Below are 10,831 nucleotides of genomic sequence, written 5' to 3'. Positions count from 1 at the left end.
GAGCGGAGGGAGGGGAGGGAAAATCACCGACCCACTGCTCCACACGGGGCAGATCCCTCACCAATTCCTACTCCAGGGTCACCTGGTGCCCAGCATCTGTGTGATCTGCACGGCATGGGAACTATATCCCCACCACCCCAGGATTTGGGGGAGCCGCAAAGCACTGGATGGAATGAGATTATGTTCTGAGAACTTCCACTTCCCTACTGGTCTGAAATGAGGGAAAGAGAAAAGGATCATGTTGAGACTTAGAAAGCTGAATGAAACAGCAAGGTGACAGAGACGTCCCCACAGAGGTGGAGGCCGGCGAGCTCCTGCCTTCATTGTGGAGAAGAGCTCAGAGACATGTGCCATTGTCTTCTGCAACGATAAAGTGTATTTGATAAGACAGTGTGCATTCAGATGGAGTGGGGCAACCTCAGAGAGGAGGTGCACTTAAGGGCTTATGGTTTGGGGTTAGAGCCTTTTGGATAGGGTTGGCATAAGGCATGATTTAGAAGCTGATTCATAATTCCTTTGAAGTTTTGTCTTAAGATAGGGTTATTTAGGCAACTATTGATCTGGATCTTGGCATTCTTTACCCATGTAGGTTCATTTACACCCACGCCTCCAGCCCACGGCAGACTTCCTCCAGTGCAGACCCACTGGACTCAAATGGGGTCCTCTCTTCCAAGCCTGGTGCCTTGTGTTCTAAATACTATCAGAAAACAGAAGCCCGAGGTACCGGCCCCTCCGGCAGGGACCACCAGCAGGTGCACCTCACGTCCGTGTCTGCACAGGTCATCATGGCTCCATTGTGCTTGGCACTTACCTCCCTCTGCTTGTCTCCTGCACTGGGTTCTCTGAGTGGGTGGGAGGAAGGAGGGGCTGATGGGGGCGGGCTCCGCTGGTAAAGTCAGGAGCAGCTGCCCCAGAGGAGGGGCAGACATAGCCTTGGGTCCAAGATGCAGGCACTCTGCTGGGGAGGACAGCGGCCCCGGGTCAGGGCCAACATCGCCACCCGAGGAAGTTGCTCCTGGTCCATGGAACAGTCTTTGGTGGCCATGCATCATCCCTTCTGGGTCCTCCTGAGCCTCCAGTGGGACTTGGAAGGTCTAGTAAGGCTCTAGTTAGCAACCTCATGCTGTTCTATCCTGGGGATCCCCAAATGCTCAGTTCTCAAGCTGTGCTTTAAAATGTTGGGGACAGTAGACATGTACACATGAGCTGTGACAAGGCCCCTCTCTTAACACCAGTTTAGATCAAATGGATTTCACAAATAAGCTTGAGGGAATGGAAAGGGGAGGGTGGGAGGCCAGCCTTTCTGCAGAATTAAATCTCCACGTCCTGTTATGGAATATGACTGCGCTGTACTAGCAGGAGCCAAACAGACGCCTGCCTGCACAGCCTGCATCCTCCCTGCCTTGGGCACAGGCCGGGCACAAAGCCGCAGGGGCGACGGCGAGAGATCCAACCCTCCTCTGCTCCAGAGCTCGCGGCCCCACCGAAGCCGGCAGAGCATGCCAGAGGCAAGACAGCCACACACGCTCACACACAGGACAGGTGCTCTGGGAGGTCCCGGGACATCAAGTGCTACGGGCAGGGGGCCTCCCAGGCCCTTCAAGGTGAAAAGCACCCCCGTTCTGGGTGGAACTTCCCCACTGCTGGCTAGTGGAAGTTGCGTGTGGCCCAGAGAGCCTGGACTGTGTTGGGACACCCCCTGGCCGCCTCTGTGCTGGGTGACGCTGGGTCAGCAAGGCCATCCTGGGCTTTTCCAGATACCAGCCCAGAATTCTCCTCTCCCTATGTCCCCATTGTGACTGCGTGCAAAGTCCACAGAACTTACTTACTTGTATTATTTTTATACAAAGACAGTTTTTAATATGAAAGCATAATGCAAAATGTGTCTGAGTAGATGTTCAAACAGTGCCCAAAGCAGCAGCCCACAAAACCTCCCGGGGAACAGCTGGCGGTGGCCATTTCAATAGACTGGCTCCTCTTAGTTTAGATCTGTGTATAGGCTATTCTGTGCAGGACTAAGAACATTGTTCATTAAATACACTTCAGGGAGGTTTGTTCGAAATCTAGTTAACAGAGGAGACAATATTATAAGCTCTTCTAAGTAGAAATACTCTCAGAGAAGAACGCACTGGACAGGACTATTTCCTGTGAAGCTCAGGAAACACTAAAGTGTGTGCTTTTTCCATTCAAAAATAGTGATTTATTTACTGGGTAACATTCTTGTAAAATAAATGATGTACAGTATACACGTCCTCCATCCACATGACACATGTGCACACAGACGTAGGAGCACACACCCTCATGTCCTCGCTGGGTCCTGCGCAGCACCATCCTCACAACGGCACCAGCAGTCTGTGGCCCCCTTCCTACCCGGCTTCCTGCAGAAGCAGCCGCAGCCTCCTCTGCTCGTCTCCCACCGGGGTCACCCACGCCTTCCTCAGGTGCTGCACGTCCACGCTGCCAGAGGCTCTGGCCAGCACCAGGGCCAGGAAGCTGCCTCTGGTCCTCTCTGCCTCTCCCATTACGGTCATGGCCACCACCCTGCAAGTGAGAGGTGCACGCTGTGATTCTGAGTGTCCCAAACCATCTGCCTTCTAGGGAAGAGAGAAAAGGAAGAGAAATTCTACAAATTTGGTAACAGTCAGTGAAAAGTTATGCCAGAAATAAACATATAAAACTTGATAGAAACCACTGTGGGCCTAGTTCTGCATTTAGAGGTCTGCTGGACTGGCTGCAGGGAACAGTGTGGACCCTGGACGCGCTGCCCTCAGACAGACAGAACCCACAGGCCCCGCCACCAGTCCAAAGCCCTGGGCTCCGCCCCTGTTGGCAAAGCTCAGCCAGTGAGAGACCCAGAGCCATCCTGGCTGCCCTGCCTGGCCCCCTGCCCTCCTTGCCCCCATCTCCCTGACCAGGCCCATCTCTAGACTTGCCGCTTCACTGACAGACTCCACGACACGCACCAGGTCCTCTGCCCTCCCTGCCCCCTAGGCATGGAAACACGGTCAGGACCATCACCGGACAGTTTAAAATGTCCTTCTGATGTGTGGGCCGGACAGAACCCGAGCAGCGGGGCGGGAAACCAGACAAGGTCCAGGCCCAGGATTAGCTGCAACACCCGTGCTGCCCACTGCTAAGCAGGTAGTCATCCTCATGGTTTTTGAATTTCTCCTAAAAGTGGCAAATTCTTCCTTCTATCTAGACTCTTGCCTTTCAAACTCGAATTTCTTTCTGTTCTGCTTTTCTCTGATGCTAAGGAAAAGTAACTGGCCGCTTCCTGTGGGTGTTACTTCCCCAGCCTGACACGGAGGCAAGTGTCCAGGGAGAGGGGCTCTGCCTGCTCCTCGCAGTTCCAGCCGCCACCCTCTCCCGAGACTGGACACACTGACCAGCCACGCCAGCCCCCCACAGGCACAGTCCTTCCCAGGACTTGGGGGCCTGCCCCTGCCCCCAGGCTCCTCTGTGGAACATCCCCGCCTCAGCAAGGCCTCCCCTGCCCCCTTTAAAGCCCCAGCACCACTGCCCACTCACTGGACACCCCCGTGTCCTGCATGCACTGTGGGGCTGGCTCATTGACCATACCTTGTCTATTACCTTCTTGCCCCAGCAGGACCGGCTCACACTGCACCCCTCGTGCTGGAGCAGATCTGCCCCTCACAAACACCTGCTTTACTAAATGACTGGCAGACAGTCTTTGGAATAACTATGAGTGCATTCTGTGCTTATATGAGTTGCAGCCCAGTGTTACGATGTACTGTTTAATGACTAAAATAATATAAGTATACCTAGTGCTTTAACTAAATAAATGCACTCCTCATTTTTATTCAGGCCTTATCAGCATGTCCCCAATATCCTGGCAAACTACTTCCTGTTTGATCCCTCTAACCCTCCTCTTTCCTTTACAAAAGGGACGTGGGATACAGTGGGTGGCTCCCCATCCTCCTCAGATTGTTACAGCCCTCAAAGGAGGGGACTTACTGACAAGAAACATAAAATCTCAAGGAAAAAAAGTGGGGACCAGAGAGAGTCTTTCATAAAGAAAGCATCAAATTTAATAAGACGACAGGGACAAGGGATTATTTACAGTGCATTGATGACAACCCCCTGTCTGACACTAACCCAAGGGGTTTCCCATGGTGAGTGCAGAGGCCACACAGGACTGGTGTGGCTGTGACACTGCTTGGGCCACAGGAATGGCATTACTGTGAAATCACGTGAATTACTGACTCCCACGTGGTACCCCTTTGTAGATACAAAAGGAACACTATGTAGATCACTCAGGCAGATACTAAATTTATAAGACTAGTAAATGAACATAAATAAGGAGCTCACACAGTTCCTTTTATTCACGGAGTGATGATGATGGGGAAACAGAACAGTACGATCCTTTAACCCAGAGGCTCTTCTGGACCAAACATGAAATAAACACATCTTACAGTGGTTCTCAAAATAATGCTAAACTACGTAAATGTGAAATCATATTTAAGTATAAATCATGGCTTTTTAAAGCATAGCAACTGCATGCACAAAGTAAGCAGGAAAGCCCACCCTGCAGAGATGCCACGACGGCCTGTCGGGCCCTCAGACTTACTTGTCTGGAGAGATGAGCTCTTTGGCTACAGGACCCAAGTCACTTTCCAGAAGGTCCCATATGTAGACACAGGATGCATCATCCTGGACCAGAAACACAGCCGGCCGCGTCAAGGACCACTGCAGGCCTGTGATGGCATGGCCGCCGGTGCTGCCGTCCCACTGCATGACCGGGCGCTCGGACGTCAGCTGGTGCAGCCGGATGCTCCCATCAGAACAGCCGGCCTGCATGGGGAGGGGACTGCTGATCCCGGCTCGTTTTCCTTTCGTCCTCATCTCAGCAGCCAGGGGAATCCCTGAGAGCCTTACCTCTGCCCTCACCACACAAAGGTGCTCCCCTTGGAGATTCAGGTACACTGGCACCCCTCCCCTTCCCCAAATGGCTGATAATTAATGAATTCAGTGAATACATAAACAGTATTTATTTTTAACAAACTTGAATATTGCTGATGGGATCATATGCCATTAAGACAGGCTCCATGGAAGTAAACAAGCCACCTTTTTAGAAAAATTACATACATGAGTACCAGTAATGTGGTTAATACTGTCTCCTTGGATTGAAATTTCCACAAAGAAAACCTTTTTAGCTCAGAAAGAGACACTTGATGCCTTTTTCCTCAATATATTTAATCCTTCACATACTCAAAAGCCGCAGAGGCATGAGGCACAATCATGAGTCGTCTGTGTACTCGGGATGGAGCACATGAGCTCAAGTGCGCCAGGACACCTGGAGCGGGTTTCCCAGCTGGGGAGGCAGGGGGCCCAAGTCACCTGGACCAGAGACTTCTGACAGGCAGGGATCAAAGTAGGCACCAAAGTGCCTGCACAGCAATCATGTCTACTGCCCAGAGTTTGGTTTCCAGGTATTTTTCTCCCACCAGGAGCCAGGACTCCCTGGAGAAGCGGCTGACTCCAGGGCCTACTGTACCAGATGGCAAAGAAGGGCTTGCGAGTGACAGCAGAAGACACCCCCCGGGACAGTGTGAGCAGCAGAATCAGTGATTGGGACCCAGCTAAGAGTCAAGGGCCACATGCCCATTCACATAATAAAGGCAGCATGTATGCCTAGGAGCCCAGGGAACAGCTGGCTCCACACGGAGCCTCAGCAGGAGCTGGACACCACCCCCAATGGCGGGCAAGGCCACCAGTGGCCCCACGAGCAGCAGGGCTCCTGACACGCCCATCTGTCCCCACAGGACCCGCGTGAGAAGGGCAAGGGCAGGATCCACAGAACAGCCAGGGCACAGACCCGGATCTAGCCAGGCAGACCAGCACGTGCATTCAGAGGTGCATCCTATGCCCGTCAGCAGTGCCAAGGCAGGAGAGCCTGAGGAGACGCCCAGGTCAGAGGGTCCTGAGGAGGCACAGCAGCTGCACGAGCTCCTGATGGGACAGCGCTCTGCTTAGAAAGGACGTCACCACCGTCAGACCCGTGGGGGACAGGACCACAGCGGCAGAGGGTGGTCCTGCTCTGAGGACACCAACACCAATCTGTTCAGGGTGGACCTGTAAACCCACCCACAGAGGGACAGGATGGAGCCAGGTGGCAAACGTGGTGTGTGGGGAGCCTGCATGGAGGGCAGGCAGAGAACTGGACTGCTGCAGCTTGCTTATGAGTCTGAAATCATGTCAAAATAAAATGTTCTAACATCTGATCCATCCCATAGCTGTGTGAAGGGCCTGCACTGACCGCACGGGTGGACCTCAGAGGAGCGAGGTGTGCAGGCGTGCCCCACACACACTGCTGATGACCGACTTCTAAAATCCCAGCAGATGGCCAGGTGTTGTGCTGCCCCAATAGAACTGGTGCTTTAAAACAGACTTTCTTACCAGGAATACTGGTTCTCCAAATGGTGAAAAGTCAATCACATTCACCTTCACTGGTCTGATACCACGCTGCTGGGGTGCAAACAGTCTGGGAGACACTCTCGGACCCTGTCTGGTGCCATGCCTTACAAGGCCCTAGGGGTAAGAGATGCAAAGGTGACTAAGGAAAAGGTTAGGTACGAGGCTGGATAAAGCTATTATTCCTGATGCAATTTGAACAAGATTATAATAAAAGTAAAGAGTAGGTTAACCTTTAGTGAAGATATTTGTCAGGCAACTCAAATAATGAGTTAAAGAGTAGAATTTAAAATATCTACAAAGTAGAATTTTCAAATTTTAAATATTTAAAAGACGTGGCACTCACCACATCTGTGCCAACAATAAAGTGATTAGGATCTGAAGGCAGGAATTTAACATTCAGTGTTTGTGTGGTCCCCCAAAATTCATCATCTTCATGGGAAAGGCTGATAAAAATAGCAAAGATTAACAGACAGTTTTAAAACCATGAGGATAATGACACTTAACATGTTTATCACTTTTCACGTGAGCTACATCATAACAGGCCTTTCACATTCCCTATGAGGTCCTGGCTCCATTTTCTGTTTCTTTTTATATTACTGAGCTCTTGATAATTTCTCAAGCTCTATCTTCCCATTCACTAATTCTTCAGCTATGTCTAAACTGCTACTTAATCACCCACTATCTTTTAAGTTTGAGACAATGCCTCCATTTCTAGAAATGTTCTTTGGGTTGCACAATTATCTCAAGGTCTTGGGGTGCTAATCCTACCCATTCACAGTGATGTCTCCCCATGCTGGGCATTTCGTGGTCTTCTTTCTGAGCTGCTCCCTGTGGGCACCCTGTGTTTTGAGGCAAGCCAGCCAGGGTCACAGGCCTGGGACCAGCGTGTGGATCACACCCACACCAGAGCTCAGGTTTCAAGTCTCCTGTGCTCCCGGCTCTGCTGGGCTGCAGGTGGGCTTTCTGAGTCTCTCTCCCTGAGAGGGCAGTGAATCCGGAGTCCGGGGCAGAGTCTCATCCTTGCTACCTGTCCCAGACATGCCTGACGCAGCAGTGGGGCTGCAGGGCTTGAGCTCAACACAGCCACCTGACAGCACAGTCCCACAGCACCCGAAAGCTCGCACACTAAACCAAGTTCCATCCTTGTTCTGGCATGTTCCTCTGTTCCTTTTAAAAGCCATACTTAGTGTACTGAAGGCTTTCACATTGCACAGGGATGTGTCTGAACAGAAGGCCCACAGAGGCTCCTTCCACTCTGCCCTCCTCCGAGGTCAGGACCCTGGCCACTCTCTGCATACAGTTCTCATCCCACATTTAGGACGCGAACGTCACCTACCAGCTGAGGACTCCCAGGTCCGTGCCTCCCAGGAGATCCCTGCTACAGAGCCACTGCCTCCTGGTCATGGCCATGCACAGCACACACTCTGCCCCCACGCCCCATTTTGTTCATCTCATGCACAGCACCTAGTAGCTAAGCCAGACACCTAGGGCCAGCACTGCACTCATCTTCCTTAGGGACCCCACAACAGCTGCCCAGCTGGTCTCCTTCCCATGCAACCTCACACTGTTGCCAACTTGATGATTCTAAGTAAGACACGCTGCCTTAAAATCCTGCACTGGCTCCCTACCACCTCCAGAGAATCGTCTAAATGCCTCAGCACTGCAAACACCCCAGGGTCTGGCCACGGACCTGCACAGCCTCTCTCTCAAAGGCAGACCCACCAGATCCTATGTGGGCCTCGCATCCCCTGCCCCCTCTGGTGGGGCACACACCGTCTGGCCCATCTCAGCTGCCACTTCTAACAGAAGTCACCATTCCACCCTAGCTGGCCCCTCCTCTGAGCCCCACACACCACGAGCATGCCCGACAGAGAACTTCAGATCCGTGCCATGACCACAGTGGATGAGGTGCACCTGGAGGATGGTTGCTTGTCCCAGCTTCCAGGGTGCTTCACTCAAGGTCACGAGACCTCCAGGGACACCCATGTCCAGTGACCGACTAGACAGAGGGCAGAAAGGCTGGCAAGGCCCACTCTGAAAAGCTGCCCGGCTCAGTGTCCCCAGGGCTTGGCAGTGGCTGTGGGGCCAGCTTCACAGCCCACCTCATCCAGGTCTGGCCACTCCCCCTTTCCGAGCATTGATCCCAAGGAATCACCTTACAAACTTTATTCGTACAGAACTTCCACCAAACTTCATTCCTCTGATGCCAGGGAGCCCACCCGCAGTGACTGGTGTCTTCACATGTCTGCATCCTCACCAGAGCCCAAGGGGAAAGAATGCCAGGCCCTGGCGCCACAAAGCCCGGCACACAGAGCACTCACAGCAAGGCCGGATGACCGCGCGTGGGTCTAGGGGAGGCAGTGCTGGGTGTTTGGGGGAAAAACCTGACTTTAGCTATATTAGACACCTTCCTTCCAAGAGGGCAAGTACAGTACAGGACATTTTTGGTTAAAAATTAAATGCAATGCATGTCATGAAGTGGTAAGGGCCACAGCAGAGATAAGAACAGACTTCTTACAGAAACCCGATGAGGGAGTCAGGCGTCTGCCACTGGCCCAGAGACCACCTGTGCCCGGCTCTGCAGTGTACTTACTGTGTGAGTTTTAAAACATGACTGATTCCCCATCATAATTATATTTAAATCCACTGTAGGTGATTCACAATTTCAAAGCATGTACAAGTTCACTGACACAACCCACAGTTTTGTCTGATGATGAGGAATCAGGCTATTAACCAATGTTACTCCAGGGATAAATCACATGCTGATAGCCCCTCACTGCAGTAACTGTCAGAAACAGATATCTTCAGGAAATAAATTACCAAGGAACATATAAATTATATTTGTACATTTAATAAGAATTTTTATGATATAGAAAGTCATGAATAAAAGTAGAAATCTAAATTTCTGAATAATACTTTCATATCAACATTTCTGGTTCCTGAAACTCATCTAAATTCAACTTCAAGGTTGTATTAAAACTGGATGAAAAATAATCAAATAGTACCAATTTATAAGACAGAAAATACTTTAATCAAAGAAAAAAAAGTAGCTCTATATGTGGCACTGGACCCATTAATACTGAACTAATAAGCAGCTAAGCCAGCAAAAAGCACAGGTGAAGAAGCTGGAGCGCCTCTTGCAGTTCCGACCATGCGTCTGCTGTGCAGGCAGCGGCCTAACGTCGCCTCCCTCCGTGAGAACAGATCCTGGGGGTGGGGGCTTTCTGCTCAAGCACAGTCTCACCTGCCACTCAGCTGGATCACAGCACTGTGTGCCAATTTTATCCTCCCCCCTGGCAGTAAACCTGAAAGTAGAGAAACCAAAAATAAATGCCTCCCTCCCCCAACACAAGTTGAACCCAAATCCAATTACAGCTGCCTGGAATCACTTTTCACTGCTTAATTGTACGTGTTAGAAAATAATATCAAAATGTAGATGAATAAAGATCATTCCCTCCCCCAAGCAGGGGAGGATAGGAATTTGCTGTAGGGTAGGAATAAAGAATTTTCAGTTCAGAGCCTTACGGGACAAGGACTGGTGCAATCTGGGTCAAGAAGCCACCAGTGTTAGATTCATAAAAGAAGGGCAGTACACTGAGCAAAAACGTCAGCACTTGACAGAACGCCAAATGCCCAGCAGACACTCTGCCATCAATGCCCACTGGTGGTCCTGTTTCCATCAGCAGCATAGTGGCCCCAATGCCTGCCCGCTCTCCTGCAGACGCATGCAGAGGCTCTGGCTCCTCAGCCCACCACTGTCCGCCTTCTCACAGCCACAGAGCTGCAATTCCTTCCTGGAACATCCCAAGTGCCATGCCACACCTCGGCCATCCCCTGGCCTTGCCACCTTTGTCTAGTCCCAACATTGTCCTCTTGGGTTGGAACCACTGCAAGGGGGGCACTGGGAATTTGTATATATTGAAACCCAAATCTGGGAAAGGTACTACCTAGAACCTTGGAATAGTTGGATTAAAAGTATGTAAATAAATGCAACTTCCAGATGGAAAGGGTGCTGTGATCATATATCACAGACTCAGTTCTGAATCTTGCTACCTGTCAGTTATAACTGATACAAAAGTGCAATGTTGCTGTTCTGATTTGGCAACACCCCCACTTCCCAGCTCACTGGAGGAACCCCAGGGCTCAAAGTCTCCCCCAAAGCCTACCCCTCCCACCCTGGATGGCCTCCTTGCCCTGGCCCTCGGCCCAACAAGCACTTCTGATCCAGCAATGACATCAGCAATGGCTATGGTTGGCACAGCACCCTCCCCACGAGATCACCGTCTCACAGCACAGTGCCAGCACCCACTCACTGTGGCCCCCTGGTGCCCAGGGAGGGACCAACAGTTCAGAGAACAGACAGCAGCCGGCTGGCTCTGACCATGCGAGTCCT

General features: G+C 51.4%; 1 protein-coding gene across 10 annotated transcripts in view; it reads right to left on the bottom strand.

The window, feature by feature from the left end:
• Positions 1-2,177: 2,177 nt before the first annotated feature.
• Positions 2,178-10,831, bottom strand: part of DYNC2I1 (dynein 2 intermediate chain 1) — a 56,483-nt gene continuing 47,829 nt past the window's right edge. For 9 of the 10 annotated variants that reach the window (XM_036899589.2, XM_036899590.2, XM_036899591.2 and 6 more), the window contains 5 exons: positions 9,683-9,743; positions 6,782-6,881; positions 6,421-6,552; positions 4,592-4,815; positions 2,178-2,541 (listed from right to left, as the gene is read on the bottom strand). In XM_036899589.2, coding sequence (XP_036755484.2) covers positions 2,367-2,541; positions 4,592-4,815; positions 6,421-6,552; positions 6,782-6,881; positions 9,683-9,743 — 692 coding nt within the window. In that variant the 3' untranslated portion in view covers positions 2,178-2,366. Of the gene's footprint in view, positions 2,595-4,591; positions 4,816-6,420; positions 6,553-6,781; positions 6,882-9,682; positions 9,744-10,831 lie in introns of all 10 variants that reach the window. The other variant, XM_036899593.2, reaches the window with a different exon arrangement.

This window comes from Manis pentadactyla, chromosome 7 (assembly GCF_030020395.1).
Source record: "Manis pentadactyla isolate mManPen7 chromosome 7, mManPen7.hap1, whole genome shotgun sequence".
Lineage (NCBI taxonomy): Eukaryota > Metazoa > Chordata > Mammalia > Pholidota > Manidae > Manis > Manis pentadactyla.
This window is presented reverse-complemented; position numbering and strand designations above follow the sequence as displayed.